Below are 25296 nucleotides of genomic sequence, written 5' to 3' on the forward strand. Positions count from 1 at the left end.
CTTACGTTTTCTAAATATATTCAATGTCCCTTTGACAATCGGATGATCACGGCTGCGCTATAGTTGATTATTTTATGAGAAACAATCTGACTCCCATCCTTGCACCAAAATATAAAACACAACCAACCAAAAGTCGAGCCATTGCAGAAGAGACTGAAAATGTACTGTTGCAGTGAGAGTTAGCACAATTCTATTCCTACACAATTGCTCCAAAATAATTTTCATTAAAATATCTTATTTTTTATATAACATATACATCTTTGAAACCACTGCAAACATCAATTAATTAAAGTATTCCGGGTCAAGAAGGTAAAGAGCAATGAGACATATTTGTTAAGGGCAATGAGGCAAATATTTGCTCTTCCTTGCTTTGCTGACTTTTCATAACTGCAATAAGAACACAAAAACAATGAGAGAACTGGTATCCTAGCAAACATGGCATATTCTCCTCTTCCCCTGCAGCTGAGAAACAAGTTGCATACATCCCAGGTTGCAGTAAGTACTACTGCAGAGTGTGCAATGGCTGTGTAGTCACTGAATTGTGTGTGTGTGTTATATAACACACACACACACATATAAAAAAAACTAAAAGGTGCTATTTCATAACAAATTTCCAGGCACCCTCTCTAAGCTGAAGAATCCATTCCATTGTGCTGAAATCATGAAAATTACTACATGTGTAAAACGATTTGATAGAAGTTCACTCATATAAGTTAAAGAGAATTATCAAAAGTTGTATTATCAGATTCTGTGCCTGGCTCATGGTTACCTCTCCATTCCCTTGATTATGTTTGTACCTTCTAGCCATTGGCAGGGTCTCAGCACTGCCCTAGGGCTTTAATTAACCCCGATTAGAGATAAGCAAGACCTTCTGGCTGTGAAAAAGTAAGAGGAGAATAGGCAGCACTTTCAGTCTGTCAGGCTGTGGCTACACTTACACTTCAAAGCGCTGCCGCGGCAGCACTTTGAAGCGCTAAGTGTAGTCAAAGCGCCAGCACTGGGAGAAATCTCTCCCAGCGCTGTCCGTACTCCACCTCCCTGTGGGGAATAACGGACAGCGCTGGGAGCCGCGCTCCCAGCGCTGGGGCTTTGACTACACTGGCGCTTTGCAGCGCCGCAATTTGCAGCGCTGGAGAGGGTGTGTTTTCACACCCTGCTGCAAATTTGTAAGTGTGGCCAAGCCCTCAGAAAACTAAATAAAACAAAAACTTTTTTTCCCTCCCTACTTGCTCCTCCTCAAAACAATATTGGAAAGGGAACCACGCAACATGAGAATTGTGCACAAGTACCCATTGCTGAAGGCATCACGTCTGAGAAGACGTGATGCTATTCCATACTAGGCTTATCTCTCTAGAATTTTCCATCATACCTACTACTGGTGACAGCAAAAGCAGGAGCACTCGTGACACCAGGGCTTCAGAAGTCGATGGCATTTCGAGCACTCTGTTGTGTAGATGTGCTCTGAGCTTAGACTTTGAGCAGCTGCCTAGAACTCTGTTTATACTAGTGCTTCCAATGTTTCACCTCTTGTGTAAAGGAATTACTGGTAGCAAAAACTCCCCATGTAAGTATCCCTACACTGAATGGGATAGAAATTCATTTCACCTAGGAACAGATTCCTTTCTATGCATATGGACAAGGCTTTATCTACACTGGCATTTTCCTTGAAATCTCCCACCACTGCACTTCCACTGGTGTTAGTGATAGTAGGAGCTTTGGCCCTTGTCTACATGAGAAAGCTGTACCAGTCTGGTACATGCATCTGACGAAGTGGGTGTTCATCCACGAAACCTCATGCTCCAATATGTCTGTTAGTCTATAAGGTGCCACAGGACTTTTTGCTGCTTTTACAGTCTGGAAACTAATTTATTCAACTGTGCAGTCCCCCTGAATGAACATTCTTATTTAAGAGTGCCTTATATAAATCTGTTACAAACTTAAGCTAAATAGACATAAGATGCTCTTGTGGAAGCAGGGGAAAAAAAGGGGTTTAAGTGCAGCCATTTAAGTGTCAAAGACAGACCAACTGTCTGTCAAGTCTTAGCCTAATATCGCAAGACCTGTAGAAGCAGGGCTCATGTCAGAAGCGAGTGAAAAACAGTAAAATAGTTAGTGTAACCTAGCCCTAAAATAACATTTTTTAAAAAAGTAAAAAAATACTAAAATAAATAGCAAATAACCTAAATAAATTGCAAATATTTTTAATTAATGCATGTCACAAAAAGGTATAAATGCTTGTGTAATTTTGCTTGTACTTTAAAAAAACTAAAGCAAAAATGCTCTGTCAGCTGTGTTCTTCCCTTGCATGTCCTAAATAAAGCTGTCTCTAATTTTGTTGCTTCCAACCTGGGAGTAAAGTTCGTTTCTTCCACACTCTTAAACTGAAAAAGTATATCTATCTATCTATCTATACACACACACACACACACACACACGCTACGCTGATTCAGTTAAATTGGTACATTTTTCTCCCATAGAAAAGACTTTAGGTTAGACAGGGACCAAGCAACATATGGCATTTTTACCTCTCTTTGGTCGTAACTTATGTCAAGCAGGATTACGCAGCATGATCATAAAAATTCTTGCACCCTGACTACATTAGCATTCCTCAGAAAAGCCCTAACCTGGTGTTTTAAAAGCAGTTTCTCATTAAGATTTTAAGGCCTACACACAAAGATACACATAACACAGAAAGTGCTCTCCAATAATACCTACTTGGTTATATATATAGCACACACCACTTTTCACACTTTACGAAACCTAAGAAAAAGCTATGTAAATAACTTCACACACACACACAAACACAAACACACACACACAAACACACACTTTATTGTCAGATATAAAGCAGAAGTCAAAACATTTTATAAATCAAATTCCAGTCTCAGATATGTTCTCTCCACATACATGCATTAATTTCCCATTTCACTAAGGGTTCTTTTCTGTAAATATCAGGTCCAGATACAGGTAGCATATTGCACATGGAGTACCTTTGCTGCCCAATGGCTAGAATCTCAAAGTACCCATCAATATAAAATACGAATATATACAAGAACAGCGGCGAACAGTGGAGGCTAACAGAGGGAGTTTGCCTGGGAGTTCACCTGGGGAGAGCCCACTGAGACTTTCATCTTGCGGCCTTCTGTGATTTGCTGCAACAGCTGAGGAAGCTCTTAGAAGGAAGGTGGAGGGTGAGCGTTCAGCTGTTGTAACCTGTGCATGTTGTGCCATGTTTGTCTTTCTTTCACAGGACAGAAGCGACTTTGTCTGTACAAAGTGCAAACTGGTCTCCATACTGGAAGAGAAGGTTCGAGGTCTGAAGAAACAAGTATCGACCCTACGTTGCATAAGAGAAAATGAAGATTTCCTGGACAGACATCAGGATATGCTTCTACAGGCACAACGTTCTGAAGAATCAGAGCAAGCTGCGCAGAGGGGACAGAGGGACGGTGAAGAAATTTGGCAGCATGTGACCTCCAAAAGAAGAAAGAGGAGTGACCATGTACTAGCAATGGAGACACAGGTAAGCAACCGTTTTCATGTTCTCTCCACAGGTACTAATGCGGAGAGTGAACTAGATGATACATCTGAGGGAAGGGAGCAGAAGGACACTCCACTGATTGGAAGGCATGAGATGCACTGTCCTAGGGATGGGGGTTCCACGACCACTGCTCCCAAGAGAAGGAGGCGGGTGGTGGTGGTCAGGGACTCCCTCCTCAGGGGGACTGAGTAATCTATCTGCCGCCCTGACCGAGAAAACCAAGAGGTCTGCTGCTTGCCAGGAGCTAGGATTCACGATGTGATGGAGAGATTGCCGAGACTCATCAAGCCCTCAGATCACTACCCTTTCCTGCTTCTCCACGTGGGCACCAATGATACTGCCAAGAATGACCTTGAGCGGATCACTGCAGACTACATGGCTCTGGGAAGAAGGATAAAGGAGTTTGAGGTGCAAGTGGTGTTCTCGACCATCCTCCCTATGCAAGGAAAAGGCCCTGGTAGAGACCATCGAATAGTGGAAGTCAACGAATGGCTACACAGGTGGTATCGGAGAGAAGGCTCTGGATTCTTTGACCATGGGATGGTGTTCCAAGAAGGAGGAGTGCTAGGCAGAGACAGGCTCCACCTAACAAAGAAAGGGAAGAGCATCTTTGCAAGCAGGCTGGCTAACCTAGTGAGGAGGGCTTTAAACTAGGTTCACTGTGGGAAGGAAACCAAAGCCCTGAGGTAAGTGGGAAATGGGATACCGGAAGCACAAGCAGGAGAGTGCAAGAGGGGAGGACTCCTGTCTCAGACTGAGAAAGCGAGACAATTAGCGAGTTATCTTAAGTGCCTATACACAAATGCAAGAAGCCCGGGAAACAAGCAGGGAGAAGTGGAAGTCCTGGCACAGTCAAGGAACTATGATGTAATTGGTATAACAGAGACTTGGTGGGATAACTCACATGACTGGAGTACTGTCATGGATGGATATAAATTGTTCAGGAAGGACAGGCAGGGCAGAAAAGGTGGGGGAGTTGCATTGTATGTAAGAGAGCAGTATGACTGCTCAGAACTCCAGTATGAAACTGCAGAAAAACCTGAGAGTCTCTGGATTAAGTTTAGAAGTGTGAGCAACAAGGGGGATGTCGTGCTGGGAGTCTGCTATAGACCACCAGACCACCAGGGGGATGAGGTGGATGAGGCTTTCTTCCGGCAACTAGCAGAAGTTGCTAGATCACAGGCCCTGGTTCTCATGGGAGACTTTAATCACCCTGATATCTGCTGGGTGAGCAATACAGCGGTGCACAGACAATCCAGGAAGTGTTTGGAAAGTGTAGGGGACAATTTCCTGGTGCAAGTGCTGGAGGAACCAACTATGGGCAGAGATCTTCTAGACCTGCTGCTCATAAACAGAGAAGAGTTAGTAGGGGAAGCAAAAGTGGATGGGAACCTGGGAGGCAGTGACCATGAGATGGTCGAGTTCAGGATCCTGACACAAAAAAGAAAGGAGAGCAGCAGAATATTGACCCTGGACTTCAGAAAAGCAGACTTTGACTCCCTCAGGGAACTGATGAGCAGGATCCCCTGGGAGAATAACATGAAGGGGAAAGGACTCCAGGAGAGCTGGCTGTATTTTAAAGAATCCTTATTGAAGTTGCAGGAAAAAACACATCCCGTTGTGTAGAAAGAATAGTAAATATGGCAGGAGACCAGCTTGGCTTAACAGTGAAATCCTTGCTGATCTTAAACTCAAAAAAGAAGCTTACAAGAAGTGGAAGATTGGACAAATGACCAGGGAGGAGTATAAATATATTGCTCAGGCATGCAGGAGTGAAATCAGGAAGGCCAAATCACACTTGGAGTTGCAGCTAGCAAGAGATGTTAAGAGTAACTAGAAGGGTTTCTTCAGGTATGTTAGCAACAAGAAGAAAGTCAAGGAAAGTGTGGGCCCCTTACTGAATGAGGGAGGCAACCTAGTGACAGAGGATGTGGAAAAAGCTAATGTACTCAATGCTTTTTTTGCCTCCGTCTTCACGAACAAGGTCAGGTCCTAGACTGGGCAGCACAGTATGGGGAGGAGATGACCAACCCTCTGTGGAGAAAGAAGTGGTTTGGGACTATTTAGAAAAACTGGACGAGCAAAAGTCCATGGGGCTGGATGCACTGCATCCAAGGGTGCCAAAGGAGTTGGCGGATGTGATTGCAGAACCACTGGCCATTATCTTTGAAAACTCATGGCGATTGGGGAAGGTCCCGGATGACTGGAAAAAAGCTAATGTAGTTCAAATCTTTAAAAAAAGGGAAGGAGGAGGATCCGGGGAACTACAGGCCAGTCAGCCTCACCTCAGTCCCTGGAAAAATCATGGAGCAGGTCCTCAAGGAATCAATTCTGAAGCACTTAGAGGAGAGGAAAGTGATCAGGAACAGTCAGCATGGATTCACCAAGGGCAAGTCATGCCTGACTAACCTAATTGCCTTCTATGAGGAGATAACTGGGTCTGTGGATGAGGGGAAAGCAGTGGATGTGTTATTCCTTGACTTTAGCAAAGCTTTTGATACAGTCTCCCGCAGTATTCTTGCCGGCAAGTTAAAGAAGTATGGGCTGGATGAATGGACTATAAGGTGGATAGAAAGCTGGCTAGATTGTCGGGCTCAACGGATAGTGATCAATGGCTCCATGTCTAGTTAGCAGCCGGTTTCAAGGGGAGAGCCCCAAGGGTCAGTCCTGGGGCTGGTTTTGTTCAATATCTTCATTAATGATCTGGAGGATGGCGTGGACTGCACTCTCAGCAAGTTTGCAGATGACACTAAACTGGGAGGCGTGGTTGATACGCTGGAGGGTAGGGATAGGATACAGAGAGACCTAGACAAATTAGAGAATTGGGCCAAAAGAAACCTGATGAGGTTCAACAAGGACAAGTGCAGAGTCCTGCACTTAGGACAGAAGAATCTCATTCATGGTTACAGACTAGGGACTGAATGGCTAGGAAGCGGTTCTGCAGAAAAGGACCTAGGGGTTACAGTGGACGAGAAGCTGGATATGAGTCAACAGTGTGCCCTTCTTGCCAAGAAGGCTAACGGCATTTTGAGATGTATAAGGAGAGGCATTGCCAGCAGATTGAGGGACATGATCATTCCCCTCTATTCAACATTGGTGAGGCCTCATCTGGAGTACTGTGTCCAGTTTTGGGCCCCACACTACAAGGAGGATGTGGAAAAATTGGAAAGAGTCCAGCGGAGGGCAACAAAAATGATTAGGGGGCTGGAGCACATGATTTATGAGGAAAGGCTGAGGGAACTGGGATTGTTTAGTGTGCAGAAGAGCAGAATTTGATAGCTGCTTTCAACTACCTCAAAGGGGGTTCCAAAGAGGATGGATCTAGACTGTTCTCAGTGATACCAGATGAAAGAACAAGGAGTAATGGTCTCAAGTTGCAGTGGGGGAGGTTTAGGTTGGATATTAGGAAAAACTTTTTCACTAGGAGGTTGGTGAAGCACTGGACTGGTTTACCTAGGGAGGTGGTAGAATCTCCTTCCTTAGAGGTTTTAAAGGTCAGGCTTGACAAAGCCCTGGCAGGGATGATTTAGTTGGGAATTGGTCCTGCTTTGAGCAGGGGGTTGGACTAGATGACCTCCTGAGGTCCTTTCCAACCTGATATTCTATAATTTTATGACTGTATATTGTAGCTGTAGATACTGCTAAAACTACATTTCAATACAACTTTTAGAATATTATTACACATTTTCACCTGTTAAAACTAGTCATTCCAAATAGTTTTTAATCTTAAATAAGACAAAATATAAAGCCATTGCAGAGAAACTAAATACATTATTTGCATCGGTCTTTATGGCTGAGGATATGAAGGAGATTTCCAAACCTAAGCCATTCTTTTTAGGTGACAAATATGAGCAATTGTCCCAGATTGAGATGTCATTAGAGGAGGTTTTGGAACAAACTGATAAACTAAACAGTAAAAAGTCACCAGGACCAGCTGGTATTTACTCAAGAGTTCTGAAGGAACTCAAATGTGAAATTGCAGAACTACAAACTGCAGTCTGTAACCTATCATTTAAATCAGCTTCTGTACCAAATGTCTGGAGGATAGCTAATGTGATGCCAATTTTTAAAAAGGGCTCCAGAGGTGATCCTGGCAATTACAGGCTGGTAAGCCTGACTTCAGTACCGGGAAAACTGGTTGAAACTATAGTAAAGAACAAAATTGTCAGACACATGGATGAACATAATTTGTTGGGGAAGAGTCAACATAGTTTTTGTAAAGGGGAAATCATACCTCACCAATCTACTAGAATTCTTTGAGGGGGTCAACAAGCGTGTGGAAAAGGGGGATCCAGTGGATATAGTTTTCTTAGATTTTCAGAAAGCCTTTGACAAGGTCCCTCACCAAAGGCTCTTAAGTGAACTAAACTGTCATGGGATAACAGGGAAGGTCCTCTTATGGATTGGTAACTGGTTAAAAGATAGGAAACAAAAGGATAAGAATAAATGGTCAGTTTTCAGAATGGAGAGAGGTAAATAGTGACGTCCCCCAGGGTTCTATATTGTGCCCATTCCTAATTCAACATATTCATAAATGATCTGGAAGAAGGGGTAAACAGTGAGGTAGCAAAATTTGCAGATGATACAAAACCAATCAAGATAGTTAAGTCCCAGGCAGACTGCAAAGAGCTACAAAAGGATCTCTCACAACTGAGTGAGTGGGCAACAAAATGGCAGATGAAATTCAATGTTGATAAATGCAAAGTAATGCACACTCGAAAACATAATCCCAACTATACATACAAAATGATGGGGTCTAAATTATCTGTTACCACTCAAGAAAGAAATCTTGGGAGTCACTGTGAATAGTTCTCTGAAAACATCTACTGGAAAAAAGCTAACAGAATTTTGGGAATCATTAAGAAAGGGATTGATAATAAGACAGAAAATATCATATTGCCTCTATATAAATCCATGGTATGCCCACATCTGGAATACTGTGTGCAGATGTGGTCGCCCCATCTCAAAAAAGATATATTGAAATTGGAAAAAGTTCAGAAAAGGGCAAAAGAAATGATTAGAGGTATGGAACGGCTGCCATATAAGGAGAGATTAATAAGACTGGGACTTTTCATCTTGGAAAAGAGACGACTAAGGGGGGATATGATAGAGGTCTTTAAAATCATGACTGGTGTGGAGAAAGTAGATAAGGAAGTGTTATTTACTCCTTCTCATAACACAACAACTAAGGGGCACCAATGAAATTAATAGACAGCAGATTTAAAACAAACAAAAGGAAGTATTTTTTCACATAATGCACAGTCAACCAGTGAAACTCCTTGTCAGAGGATGTTGTGAAGGCCAAGACTATAAAAGGATTCAAAAAAGAACTAGATAAGTTCATGGAGCCTATTAGCCAGGATGGACAGGGATGGTGCCCCTAGCTTCAGATGGATCACCTGATGATTACCTGTTCTGTTCATTCACTTTGGGGCACCTGGCATTGGCCACTGTCGGAAGACAGGATACTGGACTAGATGGATCTTTGGTCTATCCCAGTATGGCCGTTCTTATGTTCTTAAAGTAAAATACTTAACATAAATAACGAGCAGTCTTGTCATCCTTTTTAGAATTTTAAGAACATGTTTTCACTAGGGCTGTCAATTAATCACAGTTAATTCACGCGATTAACTAAAAAATTAATGATTAATTGCACTTATAACAATAGTGTACCAATTGAAATTTATTAAATATTTTTAAATGTTTTTCTATAATATTCAATATTGATTTCAATTACAACACAGAATACAAAGTGCACAGTGCTCACTTTATATTATTTTTATTACAAATACAGTACATGCACTGTAAAAATGATAAAAAATATTTTTCAATTCACCTGCAATCTCTTTATCGTGAAAGTATAACTTACAAATGCAGATTTTTTTTGGTTACATAACTGCACTCAAAAACAACACAGTGTAAAACTTTAGAGCCTACAAGTCCACTCAGTCCTACTTCTTATTCTGCCAATCGATAAGACAAACAAGTTTGTTTACATTGATGGGAGATACTGCTGCCTGCTTCTTATTTACAATGTCACCTGAAAGTGAGAACAGGCGTTCACACAGCACTTTTGTAGCCGGCGATGAAAGGTATTTACATACCAGATATGCTAAACATTGGTATGACCCTTCATGCTTTGACCACCATTCCAGAGGACATGCTTCCATACTGAAGATGCTCATTAAAAAAAAATGCGTTAATTAAATTTGTGACTGTACTCCTGGGGGGGGAGAACTGCATGTCTCCTGCTCTGTTTTACCCCTGCTCTGCATATATTTCATGTTATGCAATCTCAGATGATGACCCAGCACATGTTCGTTTTAAGAACACTTTCACAGCAGATTTGACAAAATGCAAAGAAGGTACTGATGCAAGATTTCTAAAAATAGCTACAGCACTCAACCCAAGGTTTAAGAATCTGGAGCGCCGTCCAAAATCTGAGAGGGACAAGGTGTGAGCATGCTTCTAAAAGTCTTAAAAGAGTAACACTCTGATGTGGAAACTACAGAACCTGAACCACCAAAAAAGAAAATCAACCTTCTGCTGGTGGCATCTGACTCAGATGATAAAAATGAACATGCATCAGTCCGCATTGCTTTGGATCGTTATCGAGCAGAACCCATCATCAGCATGGATGCAAGTCCTCTGGAATGGTGGTTGAAGCATAAAGGGACATGTGAATCTTTAGCGCATCTGGCACGTAAATATCTTGCAATGCCAGGTACAACAGTGTCATGTGAACGCCTGTTCTCACTTTCAGGTGACATTGTAAACAAGAAGCAGGCAGCATTATCTCCTGCAAATTGTAACCAAGAAGTAGGACTGAGTGGAATTGTAGGCTCTAAAGTTTTACACAGTTTTATTTTTGAATGCAGTTTTTTTAACATAATTCTCCATGTGTAAGTTCAACTTTCATGATAAAGAGATTGCACTACAGTACTTGTATGAAGTGAATTGAAATTGTTTTTGTTTTTTACAGTGAAAATATTTGTAATCAAAAATAAATATAAAGTGAGCACTGTACACTTTGTATTTTGTGTTATAATTTAAATTACTATATTTGAAAATGTAGTAAACATCCACAAATATTTAAAATAAATGGTATTCTATTGTTGTTAACAGCACGATTAATCGCGATTAATTTTTTTAATCGCTTGATAGCCCTAGTTTTCACATCGCTCAGAAGCTTCAAGTTAAATGGTTCCTTATCACCATTTTCCTTCTCAAACACATGGACTCACACTGGTTTGTTGTAGGTTTGCTCATGCATGCTAGGCTTCTGGCACTATTTTTTGTTTTTCTGATTAGTATTATTTTTTAAGGTGAACAGAAATAAATAGACCAATGCTGCAAGCTGCTTAATGTCCCAGAACTCTTCAGAGGATATTTCAATGCAAGCAGCAGCATCCCAAGGGAGGAAAGCCAGAAGGTATATCCACAGGTAGCAATGAAGAGAGAGATTTCATTCAGATTTCTTCTTCATATCACCTAGTCCACAGGTTTCATGATCCAACCAAAATTACTTTTCTGAGTAAGGCAGCTTTTGTCATAGGAGTTAGAGGTGAGGGAGGTCAGTGCCAGTAGTACAAGGTTTTAGGTAACTGATGCTGGTACAGATTGGCAGAAAATGAAGGAAGTGGGAAGACAAGTTTGCAGCCTCTACTAATCTCCAAAAAAACAATGCGAGGAAAAAAAAATCCTTATTGAACCACTGACAATCATTCACAATTGTGTGAGGTTAAAACCCTCGTTTCACTCAGCTCTCTTTGTGGGTTGTTTGCCTGCTAGTCACTTTTCCTCCATTAACAGACAAGCAAGTTCATTTGCTCTTTTATATTTGTGCAGATTTTTCTACTCTTTAAAAGGTCACGTTTTCTTTAAACATGCAGATACAAATTAGTATTTCTCTCCAGAGATGACATCCTTCCAAAGAGATTTTTTTTTTGGAGTGGGCAGGGGGTGCAAAAAAGAATACGAGGGAAGTATTTTATAGCAAGCGAAGGGTAAAGCTCAGTACTGTAGATGTGTGTATTCTCAAGGTACAGAACTTGAGAGTTGCCGTCCAAAAAAAAGTGTTCACTATTTTATCTATCAAATCTTTGTTACATACATGTGTAGGGCATAAACATGAATACACAAATCCACACATAAGTATACATACCCTCTTTCTATTTTGAGATGTTAAAAAGTTGGGAATATCTTCATGGCTTTTCAACTCTTCTTCTAACCCTCTATCAAAACTACCAGTAGGAGGCAGCATTGATTCTGGCAGCAGTGGCTCTGCACTGCAGAGTAGTTAGGAGCTAGCTTCATTCTTCTGTCATTATATAAGCACGATGACACTGTTCTCTAATCCAGCCAAAGCTGATAAGTACCATCAACCTGTCACTTCCTACATTTCAAATTCTAACATTGCAGCATCAAAGAGTTTTTACATTTCGATTTCTTTTGCTGGCAGCGTTCGGTAGCCTCTCATTCTCCCACGGTGTTCTAATGCAGCATTTGCACACCAGGGTTACTCCCAGCCTGAATAGCAGGTCATCCCCTACTCACTGAGCTCATCTGTGGCCCATGTGCTAGGCAATTTAGATCCAATCAGCCCTTATTTAGCTCAAGAGTAATGAGCAGCATAGTGACACAGACTTAAGCCTGACCCTCAGGACACTGCTCATCAAGCAGTAAAACTGTGACAAAATCATTCATCTTCCACCCGCTGGCAAGAAATAATACTCGCACTCACTGTATTACTTTTCAAGATATAAAAAAAAAAGTCCTGAATTTTCATGATGTGAGACATTAATTTGCAGAAAGCTGAATTCCCTTAAACCCCCCTGTTGCTATGAGCTCACCAGGGGGAAATAGGCCTTAGGAGACTGAAATGGAATAAAGAAAATTGCTTCAGCTTTCTTTTCATTTTAAATAAGCCTTAAATCTGACAAGAGATATCCTAAAGAGAGAAGAAATATATATCTCGAAAGGTAAAGAAGAAACAATCAAAATTAAGAGATTTAAATGCTACTTGCATTTAATATTTTTATTAGCAAAAATAGTTCTTTAACAACCCCAACAAAAAAGAATCTTAAAAAAAAAAAAAGCTTTTTTCCATGCCACCTGCAAAGAATGAAAGAGGAAGACGAGAAAGAAAAGTTCATTTGGGGAAAATACAGGTTCAAAAGTGAAATGCTTCAACCAGAAAATAAATCTGCATTGATGTTCTTCAGGGAGTACATATTTTTCTAAACAACTATTGCGTCCTAAGTAGCAGATGCTCAGGGCACCTGAAAATGATTTTGCACGTTTTGAGGGTTTTGGGGTTTTTTTTTAGCAAATGTATTTGGTGGATTTTATTCTTTCACAACAGTAAGTCTTGTATTGCTGACATGTAGGCTACACACACGCTTCTGTGAATTAGTTTTTACTAAAGTGAATGGATCAGATGGAAGGCTTTTTGAATTTGTAGCACTTGGTAAAGAAAAGCATGTTTTCATCGGGGGTGGGAGAGAGGGAGCTCAGTGGTTTGAGAATTGGCCTGCTAAACCCAGGGTTGAGTTCAATCCTTGAGGGGGCCATTTAGGGATTGGGGATTGAGCCTGCTTTGAGCAGGGGGTTGGACTAGATGACCTCCTGAGGCCCCTTCCAACCCTAATAATCTATGATTCTATAATTAATGTTAGATAGCACATCTGATTTTCCTTCACTTCAAATATTTACCATCATTGGCATTACTTGGCTATCAACAATCAGCAGCTGGGAAAAGCAACTAACAGATTCTCTGACCCCAGCAGTCTTTTCAGTTTATTTTAAAAATAATTCCAGGGAAGATGCTCTTCCATTACACTGCACTAAAAATTAGCTAATATGAACTTGATTTTAAGCTGTAGCTCTCTCATGATCTTCATCTACTCATTCAGATGGATGCTAAATATTGGAAATAAATACTTATGAGATCCTAAAGCAAAGCTAGATAAAACAAGAGTTAAAAACAAGGATTTTTCACATACCAAACAGTGGGTATATAGCTGCAATGCACTATATGAATCTCTTAAGCGATATTATATTCTGTACCTTATTTCATTCATTTGTATAATTACTCTGAGAGCTAAAGACATTCAATCAAAACTTCAGCTTGTGCCAGAGTTATCTTTGAGGAGCGCAACACAAGAGGGCAGACCTAAGTATGCAATTTTATTTTGGAGTCGAAATGTTTCACTCAAAATAACACACACAACACCTGAAACAACTTCAAGCCCATACAAAGCAAAAAGAGTGAAAAATGAAATTCATTTTTAATAACCAGAGCCACGCCTTGAAGTAGCATACGGACATTGAAATTAGCTATGGCTAATTTACCTACACCCAGTGTTTCCAGAGCAATCTGCTAAACGTTTATTAGAAAGTATTTAGAAACAACACACCTTTTAGACATCCTCATTTCTAAAATATTAACTTGTTCAATTCCAGTGCTCTGAGGCATTTAGTCACTGAACTTTCTTTCTTGTAAGTTAATAAAAATAACTTAGATTTGAATGAATACAATCAGTTAACTGCAGAAACACTAGGTTGTTTTTTTTTAAGCCACTGGCAAAGTTAATAAAAGAATGAGAACATTACCTTTCATACCCTCAGTTCTGCTATGTTGCTTCATCATCATTTGTGTCTACAAACTACACACCTGCAGTCATAAACCAGTTGGTTATTGTTATGTATTGCAGCAGCACATCTGATATCATGGCCCCGTTGTGCTACATGCACTGTACAAACACACAGTAAAGGGCAGCCCTTGCCCCAAAGAGTTTACACTCTAAAAAGCATGACAGACAAAGGAAGGATTGCTATTTCCATTTTCCACATAGGTAACGGAGGCACAGAGAAATATTAAAATTATTTCTTCAAGGTCACTCAGGAAGTTTGGCAGAGCTGGACACTGACCCCCCGTCTCCTGAATTCCAATCCTGTGCTTTAATCACAAGGTTAGCTCTTTCTCCCTGGCTATTAGAACACCACAATCAAAAGTTCTAGTGGTATTCCTGAGAGACGGTGTGCTAGGGTGAAGCCCAATCCCATTCTAAAATGGTCGAGGGTCTTTTCTCACTACAATTTTCAAAAGTTCAGCATTAGAAAAATATATTTTACCAAGACTAACACTAAAAAAACCCTGGGGGTGTGTGTGGAATACTTTTCTATTCTCCTCAAGAACCTATCTGCTGACTTATATGATTACAGGGAGTGGGTAGAGACGTTCCCCCATGGGCTCAGAATGCTTCCGACAGGGCATTTGGATAGCAAAGCACAACACAAAAACCTCACAAATGAGTATATATTTTCATAGCAAAAATATGCTGGATTACACATTCCAATTATGAATTTCTCATTCAACCTCAACGGCTATGGTACACTACAATATAACTGATTGCACAAATTTGTTATTTTGGCTACAGTCCAACTAGTAAGGCAACTTTAATTAAAGAGACAGACATCTGTACCTGACTGGTACCCATACGGCGGTAAAGAGATTAAGACAGAAAAGCAGGCAACTAAAGCCTTATCAGTCCTTAATACATTACATAACTTGAGCACTGTTTCCTTTAGCTCAGGGCGTACAGAACTGTGCATCACTGTGAATTAGCACACTGACCAGTAACTTCTGTATTAATGCTGCTCAATTTTACCTAAAGCTTTAAGAGATCTGGGTGGTCTCAGCAAACCCCACAATGAACCATTGATCACAACGAACCAACCACCCATAGTTGCTTAAATAAGATAGAGAAAAACAGATATTTTGTATACATCCTCCATTAAGAGTCTCATTCACTGCTGCAGTATCTCCTGTTTTGAATAATGTTGTGATGGCTGTTTAATTAAAAAACAAAAATCACAGTTCAAATAACTTTTAGGGCTTACATTCTGAAGGAGGTAACAAAGGCTCATACACGAGACCTGCTTTTTTGCATGCATGCAGAAATGTGTGCACACAATTACTTGATCTATATGCACCATTTTCCCCCCATGCACCTTAAAAAAAAAAAAAAAGAGTCAGATTTTGGCTTAAACCTCCAAAAAAAAATTAAAACCCCAAAAACAAAATAGTGCATTACAGTGTAAATCTCTCCACCATTTTTCCATATTCTGTTGGATCACACTAGTTTGTTTTGTTATCCTCCACCTCAGAGTTTTCCCTACTAGCGCAGGGGGACCCAGGAAGAGAGTTCAGTGTGGGTAGGTTAAGCCACAGGACCCAGATCAACCCACACACAAACTCAAAGGGAGCAAAAGTGATGACTCATGGCTAGCAAAACAGCAGGTGACTCCTTGAAAGCCACCCACCTCTCCTTCCTGCTCCTGTTGTGGCACACAATGAAGGTGGCTGCATAAGCATTTCATCTGTACAGGGCTGCAGACTCAGGCAGCAGTTCCTCCACCCTGCACTTCTCTGGTTCCATATTTTAGTACTGCTTTGTGTGGCAGTTGGCACTCTCAGAATAATGCAGCCTTCTAATGAGTGTGGGAAAGGTGAGGTGTATCAGAGCTATTAGGAAGAGAAGCAGGGGAGAGTAGGAGGCTGTGGGAGAGAACACACACACACGGACAGAGACAAAAAGAGAATGGACAGAACAAAGGAGGATGGTGAAAATGGGATAAGTATATGGTGTGAGGTAAAATGGGAGACAGAGTTTCTAAGCTTGTGCATTGTCAAGTTGCCATGATGACAACATTCTATTTTTACCCTGTCTCCTTAATAATATACAGGCCAACCAGTTTAAGATAGCTTTTTATGGTATACACCAGGTCACCGGTTCCACAACAGACAAAAGTCTGTTGGGCAGGGGATGGCTGTGGTGGTGCAAGTCTCAATCCTCCATCCTATAAGGGCCCAGCGCTGCCTGAAAAACAAGTGGCGCTAACCTGGGAAGTGGTGTTGCCAATGGGAATACCGGCTGCCCTCCAGTCCAAAGCCATGCAAACGAAAACCCGTCTTGTGAGATGTTAGTGGAAATTGTGATTCAAGTTTACACAGGTTATATGGTATCTAGGATATTGACAAGACATCTACCAGTGACACCCAATAGTTGTGGGAAAGGGACAACTGTACATGTATGTGCAAGAGCTTACAGTGCCATACTAGACTAGCCTATGAAATTTGTGCACTGAGATTTTCTGTAACATGTCTGGTTCCTGCCACCCTACCAGAGCACTAGAAATTGGCATACACATTTTCAAATCATGTAAAATTATAAAGAATCATGTGGATTACATATTATTTTATTTGGTTGGTGATTATTCTCAAGTCAGTATCAGTAGCAACAGTCTCTTATTCTAAGCTAAGAGTATTAGAATTCAGCATTTGTATTATGATAGGACAAGCACTGTTGTATCATAAACACACATCTCAGTTGTTACATGAGGCACAAAGTAAAACACAAAGATGAGATAATGAGAATACAATGCTCACCCTAAAGTGATGCATTTTAACCAAGGAGATAAAATTTTATCAAATAAAGAAATTTTAAAATATTTAAAATTCTTCTACTACATATGTCAGTGGAGGGCTTCTGTCACCAGAATGTGTTCCTCGTGCGTGGACACCAGAGCACAAGTTCAGTAAGTTTTAGGCCTCTAACTCACTCTGTTCTTTATTTTAACAGCAGGGAATGAAGTTCTGTCAGATCCTGTTTTAAAGACTATTTCCTCATTATTTCCTCACATTATTTAAATGATGCAGGGCACTTGGATGTGTTGAGTTGGTGGGCACCATTATAAATATAATATATAAATATAAATATGCATGCTGCATGGGATTTACTTTTTTTGTTTGTTTGTTTGTTTTTTTGGAAAAAGGATATTTTGGCAGGGTCTAAACAGGTTGACAGTGTTGTAGGAAAAAAAGGGGAAAGGTGACCTGAAGAAGAGCTCTGTGCATCTCAAAAGCATCTCTCTTTCACCAACAGAAGCTGGTCCAATAGAAGATATTACCTCACTAACCCGGTCTGTCTAAAGTTTACATTAGGTATGGAATATCCCAAATACATACAAGAAGTCTTCATCAGTACATTTTTAATTTAACATACTCTACTTTTTTTTTAAACCTATATTAATTACAGCCTCACAATCCCACCCACATCCCACAATCAATACCAAGTTCTTGTTCTGTGAGATGCACTCATGGACCAGGACCCCTTTGTGCTAGGTGCTGAACTAACAACTTTTCTGCCTGGGGCATCCTAATCACCACTGATCAAAAATTAATTATTAACAAAAACAGCCATTCCCCCTCCACACACACACTACTCATAATATTTAATATTCTTACATGCAAAAAAAGACAAAAGAAATATTGAATTATTTGGAAGAGCCTGCCACTTTAATACTATCTTCCACAGATAGGAAACTCTAGTGTTCCTATTACTTTTCTAGTGGACAGCACAATATGGAAAAGCCTGCCTTAAAGCTTCAATTTAAAAAAAAAAAAAAAAGATTAAGAGGCAGTAGTGCAAAAAAGGAGTATCTGCTTTCCCACTCCTATTTAAGAAAAAAAGAAAATGAGCACTCTTACAGGACCTTGTATACTAGGTTTAGCCTAGAGCAAATTTTCATAGCTATGATACAAACCCTTGAAAATAAAGGTTTATAATGGAAATGCTGACAGACCCTCAACCACAGCAGCATGAATGGCCATAATTAAAGCACAGCTTTTGGCTACACCCCGCTCTGCAAATGAAAGATTGCCAGTTCTACAATAACCTCAAATAAAAGTAATTGGGAAACCAGAAATGTGATAAGTTGAAGGGGATTTGCTAAAATTATTTGACATTCTAAGCTTTAAATAGTGAGGCATTTGCTTAACATAACCAAGTCACTATTTTCATAACGCTACTTAATCAGCAATAAAGAATGCTCCTGTGAGCCATCATCTTGGGTTAGCAGAAAGTGGCATATGAAGTTATTATTTCCTAACAGCCTAGAGGGAGCCGCTTCTCTCTTTAATCAGTGATCTCACTTCCTTCCTACCTGTAAATTCTCCGTCATTCAGTTATAAAACTATTACACAGTACAGTGTACAGAAAAATTACATTTATGCAAGGTCTGCTATCTTATTCCCACCTGGATTTTAAAACAGGAGCGATTGCTACAGTGAGTCATTTCATTCTTTTCAAAGTCAGAGATGCAGCTAAGAATGAGTATCATCAATCTGGTTAACCTCTGCTTGGCACACAGACATACAAAGAAATATAGTGGTAGAGTATTCAGACTGGACTAAGGAATTACCATTTAGTTTTTAATGTTATTTTCCTTCCATGAATGGAAGGATGTTAATCTACCTTATTTATTTTTAGGGCACCCATTAGCATAGGAGAGAAGCTCCATCAATATTTTACATTTCTCTTGCACCTTCCACCTGAGGATATCAAAATGATTTACAAACATTAATGAAGCAACATCCCCGTGAAGTAGCTCACAACATCCCTGTGAAGTAGCTAAGTAGGTATCATCAACCCCATTTTACATATGGAGAAACTGAAGCACAGGAGGACTGGGGGTAAGACACTGATACCCTTTCTTATGCTGAGAAGTACCTTATTCCTCAAGTACTCCAATGATTTCCATGAGATTGCCTGAAGAATGACCGTTCCACATCTTAAGCAGGGAGGCAGTTGTCTGGATTGCCAGGGGAAAGGGTATACCTCTTTAAGAAGTAGAGGACGCATCTCCCCAGGTGACCTGACTAGAAGGGCGGGGAGAGTAGGTAGAGGGGTAAGCTGTGTAGGAAAAGCCTTCTCTCATATCCAGACCAAGTGGAGCAGCACCCACCGTCACAGCCTTGGAAATGGCCTGGTGAAAGACCAGGTTTGGTCAGGATCCGCTGGTAGCACTGCACTAGCCACTCCTTTCTCAGGGATTGGGAAGGATTTTCTCCCATTGCCAGATTGGCCAAGGCAAAGTGGGAGTAAGAGGTTCACCTTCCTCACAGAGGGTAGTTTTCTCTTTTCGTTAATATACACAATATTTTTGAAGTCTCTAATGTATTCCAATATATAAGCTCAGTTGAACAGAAATGAGAAAACCTTTCTAATAAATCAACTGCACTTTATCTTTTTCAAAGGCTGCCTGAAAAGCAGTTGACTTTGGATTTATAAGCTATTGACAGCTGCAGGCAAACTATCTAGACAGTAACAAAGTACCCCAGCTAAACAGAGATCTTACATGCAGGTCAATTTTTTCTCACTATTCATAATGTGCATTTCTCTTTGCCCCTCCTCCACAAATCTCAACCTCAAAGGTCTCATGTAGTGGCAGATCAATAACTGTCTTATTATGGCTTGCAGTGGAATTATGGGGGAAATGTTTTTTCAGCCCTCCTAAAGCAGTTTTGGCTTTAAACTGCAGGACTACCTCCAAGGTGAATTAGTAGACAGAAATGTTTATTGCAGGAAGGGCAATTTCGATGTTGGAAACGACACCAATAAATCAAAGCAAAATTGATTATTTAGTGATAAAATAGGATTTCCTTCCTTCCATCAGACACTTCTTGACCCCATTTTCTGTGTTTTATTTCTAACTAGGTACTTACCTGGTGCACTGTTGCATGAATGCATAGGTGAAAAAATATGACCGGAAAATTAGAGCAGAGTGTGCAATATATAATTAAATATTACTAATTGAATAGAGATTATAATTTTAAAAGAGGCCAAAACCCAGAGAACTTCGGTTTTACTTACAATGCTGTCCAAGAAAATGTAAAATAAATAATTTGGCCTACAGTAGCATCAAGTCACAGCAAAGAGAAATATCTGGGATCTCACACCTCAGGATTGAAACAGCAGAGAAAGATTTTCTAAACAGAGATTTGTGGACTGAAATTCAGAATTTAATATGTAATTCACAATCCTACAGAGCCACCTCTTCAGTTTTGTTCTGTTTTACAGAGAAGTTAATATATTATAGACTCACAGACTTTAAAGGCCAGCAGGGACCATCACAATCATCTAGTCTGACCTCCTGCACATTGCAGGCCACAGAACCTCACCCATCCAGTTTTCTAATAGACCTCTAACCTCTGGCTGAGTTACTGAAGTTCTCAAATCATGATTTAAAACCTTCAAGTTCCAGAGAATCCACCATTAACACTAATTTAAACCGTCAAGTGACCCAGGCCCCATGCTGTAAAGGAAGGCAAAAACTGCCCAGGGGTCTCTGCCAATCTGACCCAGGGGAAAATTCCTTCCCAACCCCAAATATGGTGATCAGTTAGACCCTGAGCACATGAGCAAGACCCACCAGCCAAACACATGGGAAAGAATTTTCTGTATTAAATCAGGAGCCCTCCCCAACTAGTGTCCCATCACCAGCCATTGGAGATATTTGCTGTTAGCAGTTCCAGATCAGCTACATGCCATTGTAGGCAGACTCATCACACCATCCCCTCCATAAACTTACCTAGCTCAGTCTTGAAACAAGTTAGGTTTTGTGCTCCCACTGCTCCCCTTGGAAGGCTGTTCCAGAATTTCACTCCTCTGATAGTTAGAAACCTTCATCTGAATTTCAACCCTAATTGTGTTGATGGCCCATTTATATCTATTTGTTCTTGTGTTGACATTGGTGCTTAACTTAAATAATTCCTCTCCCTCCCTGGTATTTATCCCTCTGATATATTTATAGAGAGCAAGCCTCTTTGGTCACATTTTCCACCGCCCCTCTACCAGGTCAGGATTGTTCTCCACAGCTGGGGAGATTCTTGTTTTCAGTTTGTCCGTTTTGCTGTTTGATGCCTTTGGAAAGCTCCCAGTGCTCCCAGGAGGGATGGATTAGTAGGGATAACTGCAGGTTAGGCTAAACAAGCCAAGCTCTTTGAATCTCCTCTCATAAAGTAGGTTTTCCATTCCTTGGATCATCCTAGTAGCCCTTCTCAGCACCTGTAACAGTTTAAATTCATCTTTCTTAAACATGGGAGACCAGAATTGCACAAAGAATTCCAGATGAGGTCTCACCAGTGCCTTGTATAATGGTACTAACACTTCCCAGTCTCTACTTGAAATACCTCTCCTGATGCATCCTAGGACTGCATTAGCCTTTTTCATAGCCGCATCACATTGGTGGCTCATAGTCATCCTGTTATCAACAAATACATCCAGGTCTTTCTCTTCCTTTGTCACTTCCAACTCGTATGTTCCCAGCTTATAGCAAAACATTCTGTTGTTAGGCCCTAAATGCATGACCTTGCATTTTGCAATATTAAATTTCATACCTTTCCTATTACTCCAGTTAACAAGATCATCCAGATCATCTTGTATGATATTCTGGTCTTTCTCTGTATTGGCAATACGACCAAACTTTGTGTCATCCACAAATTTTATTAGCATACTTCCAACTTTTTGTGCCAATGTTGGTAATAAAAACGTTAAATAAGATTCGTCCCAAGATCGATCCCTGAGGAACTCCAGTAGTAACCTCCCTCCAGCCTGACAGTTCACCTCTCAGTATGACCCGTTGTAGTCTCCCATTTAACCAGTTCCTAATCTACCTTTCAATTCTCATAGTAATCCCCATCTTCTCCAATTTAACATAATTTCCCACGTGGAACCGTATCAAATGCCTTACTGAAATCCAGGTAGATTAGACCTGCTGCGTTTCCTTTCTCTAAAAAATAAATAAATAAATAAATAATCAGTTGTCTTCTCAAAGAAGGAGATCAGGCTGGTCTGGCATGATCTACTTGTTGTAAAACCATGTTGTATTTTATCTTAATTATTGCTCACCTCTATGTCCTTAACTACTTTCTCTTTCAAAATGTATTCCAAGACCTTGCATACAATTGACGTCAAACTAACATGCCTGTAGTTTCCTGGATCCCCTTTTTCCCCTTCCTTAAAACTAGGAACCATGTTAGCAATTCTCTAGTTATAGGGTACAACCTCCGAGTTTACAGATTCATTAAAAATCCTTGCTATTGAGCTTGCAATTTCATGTGCCAGTTCCTTTAATATTCTTAAATGGATGGAGATTATTTGGACCTCCCAATTTAGACCCATTAAGCTGTTTGAGTTTGACTTTCACCTCAGATGTGGTCATTTTTACCTCCATATCCTCATTCTCTTTAGCCACCCTGCCACTACCTCTAAGCTCTTCATTAGCCTGATTAAAAATGGAGGCAAAGTATTTGTTTAGGTGTTAGGCCATGCCTAGATTATCTTTAAACTCTACCCCATCCCTCAGTGGTTAGTGGTCCCACTTCTTCTTTCCTGGTTTTCTTTTTATCTGACTATAGAACCTTTCACTATAGAAATTCCCTTTGCAAGGTCCAACTCTGCTTGACTTTTGGCAGTTCTCACTTAATCCTTACACCTTCTCACCTCACCTTGCTGATCTATCCCATCTTCCATTCCTTGTAGGCCTTCTGCTTTCTCTCAATCACCTGATTGAGATGCTTGCTCATCCAAGTTGGTCTGCAACCCTTCCCTATAATTTTTTCCCCTGGCTTGGGATGCAACCTTCAGATAGTTTCTGCAACTTTGACTTAAAATAATTCCAAGCATCCTCCACATTCAGATCCTTGAGTTCTTTGGCCCAGTCAACTTCCCTAATTCCCTTAATTTTTTTAAGTTAGTCCTTTAGAAATCAAGAACCCTAGTTGCAGATCTATTTTTGATTATCCTTCCATTTAGTTTAAACTGAATTAGCTTACAATCACTCGAACCAAGGTTGTCCCCTACAACCAGTTCTTCTAGGAGGTCCTCATTACTCACCAATACCAAATCTAAAATGGCTTCACCTCTTATTGGTTCATTGACCACAATTTAGTGACAAATACAAAGCAAGATACCAGTCTGTGTTCATGATTTATCTGAATAACTTACCTGAGCCTGGACAGAACAACCTGCAGGAAGTTTAGGACCATGTTGAGTTCAGTTCCTCGACAAGCCGGGAGCAGCATACTAAATCCATCGTTCAACAACTTTTCCTGGGAAAGGTTCAAGTAGCAGCTGGTCTCAAACACTTCTTGAACACCATCAATGTAAGTGGAGAGTGGTGTCCAGAGATTTTGTTTGTGTGTGTGGTCATTCTTGGTTACCAAAAACTCCTTTGCCTTTTCACAGAAAGCATATGAAAGTTTCTCAGCTAGAACGCTGATGTCCATGTTCTTCTCAATATACATCAAAAGGAAGGCAAAGCAGCCTCTCCAAATGAGAGCTCTCTGAGATGTGCTGATGGAGGTTGGGCTAAGAAAATCCAGGAGATCCAACACCCGACTTGCAATGTCCTCTGTCTCTGCAACAGCCGCTAACACAAGGAAAAGATTAAAGAAGTTCTGCAGCCCCACCTCTGTCAGCTCTCGCATTCTTTTCTGATGGAACTTGGAATAAATTCTACATATTAAAAAAAAAATACAAAAATGTTTAAATTATGTTAAAGCATATTTCTTTCCATCTCCTTGAAGAGCAGTTCTAGTCTCATTTTACACCTTTACTCTAGCTCCACACACTTACTTTAAGCAATTCTTCTCCTTTTTTAAATTTCTCTTCTCTCCTCCATCCTTTTAATCTGTTTTAACCTGAAACAAGCTAATTCCTTCTCTTCTTTTTCCCAATCCAGGGTGCATGCCAAGGGATTTCCAACCCATGGTGAAACCTAACCTTTCTCCCCATGTCAACTACTGTTGATGCAAGCACCTCACCTCGAGCAGAAAGATTAGGAGATTAGCCAGTATTACTGGAACAAAGCTTTGGCTCAGATGGTTTCCTTCATACCTTTCCCCCTTTCAGAACTGAACACATCACCATCAACTTAAGCTGGTACAGAACCAACAACCTGCATATTAAGTGGGGCCTCTCAGTTGCAGCATGTGTTACTAGTGCTCCAGGTTCTGCACTGGATGCTCACTGGTTTCCAGGTGGAGTTTAAGATGTCTGTTTTGACTTATAAAGCCCACAATGGCTTGAGAACACCGTACATGAGAAAATACCTCTTCTCCTATGCTATACTGCCACAGCTGTGATAAGACCTTTGTGCTCCATCCCCCTTGTGATAAAAGGGGTGGGAGGAGGGTTCGGGAGCTGTTGACACAGCATTCCCTATTGACCACCCTTTTTCTTCAGAATGCTCACCCCTTCTCCCTAGAAGTCTGGAATCGCCCAAACACACTCAATTGTGTAAACTGCAACTCCCTTCCTGTTTGAGAGGGCACTGACAGAGGGCGGAGGCACGTGCAATTTCCATTTAGTGGGAAAGTGTGATGGGGGGCTTTAAGCTGCATTGGTCACATAACTGGTGGTCAAGTGATGTGTGGCAAGGTAGCAAGAAGTGCTACTACTTTGCATATCCTGTATTTATGTATTCTTAATGTATGTCAAGAACGCCCAAGCGTTCCCATAGGTGCCCTTTAACGTGGAGACTGTTAGACTGAATTCTAAAGAAATTTTACCATATTTTTAATATTTTTCTTAAGATATGAGGGAACAAAGGACTCAGCATGGTTTGTCCAAATTTTTACTGTGTGGGGTTAAAAAATATGGTATACTCTTCATCCTCCATTTACGACCAGTTCTACACATAATAGTTAACTCCCATAAACGCTAATTTCCTACTATCATTTTACCTGGAAAAATAGTTAGAAATGGTGTTGAGGTTTTAAAATCTAGCCACCAAAAACTGGCTAGAAAATCCCATTAATGTTGTTTAGTAGTAAATTACTACTGACAGGCATTTATGTTTTTCATGCACCAATTAATGCTTAGTTAGCCGAAAACAGAGTTCATCCC

At 40.5% G+C, this 25296-nt stretch overlaps 1 protein-coding gene across 2 annotated transcripts in view; it reads right to left on the reverse strand.

Annotated features, from left to right (window-relative positions):
• Positions 1-25296, reverse strand: part of MMS22L (MMS22 like, DNA repair protein) — a 146526-nt gene that overhangs the window by 63174 nt on the left and 58056 nt on the right. For both annotated transcript variants that reach the window (XM_045010667.1, XM_045010666.1), the window contains exon 14: positions 23395-23904. In XM_045010667.1, coding sequence (XP_044866602.1) covers positions 23395-23904 — 510 coding nt within the window. The remainder of the gene's footprint in view (positions 1-23394; positions 23905-25296) is intronic.

Source organism: Mauremys mutica, chromosome 3, assembly GCF_020497125.1.
Source record: "Mauremys mutica isolate MM-2020 ecotype Southern chromosome 3, ASM2049712v1, whole genome shotgun sequence".
NCBI lineage: Eukaryota > Metazoa > Chordata > Testudines > Geoemydidae > Mauremys > Mauremys mutica.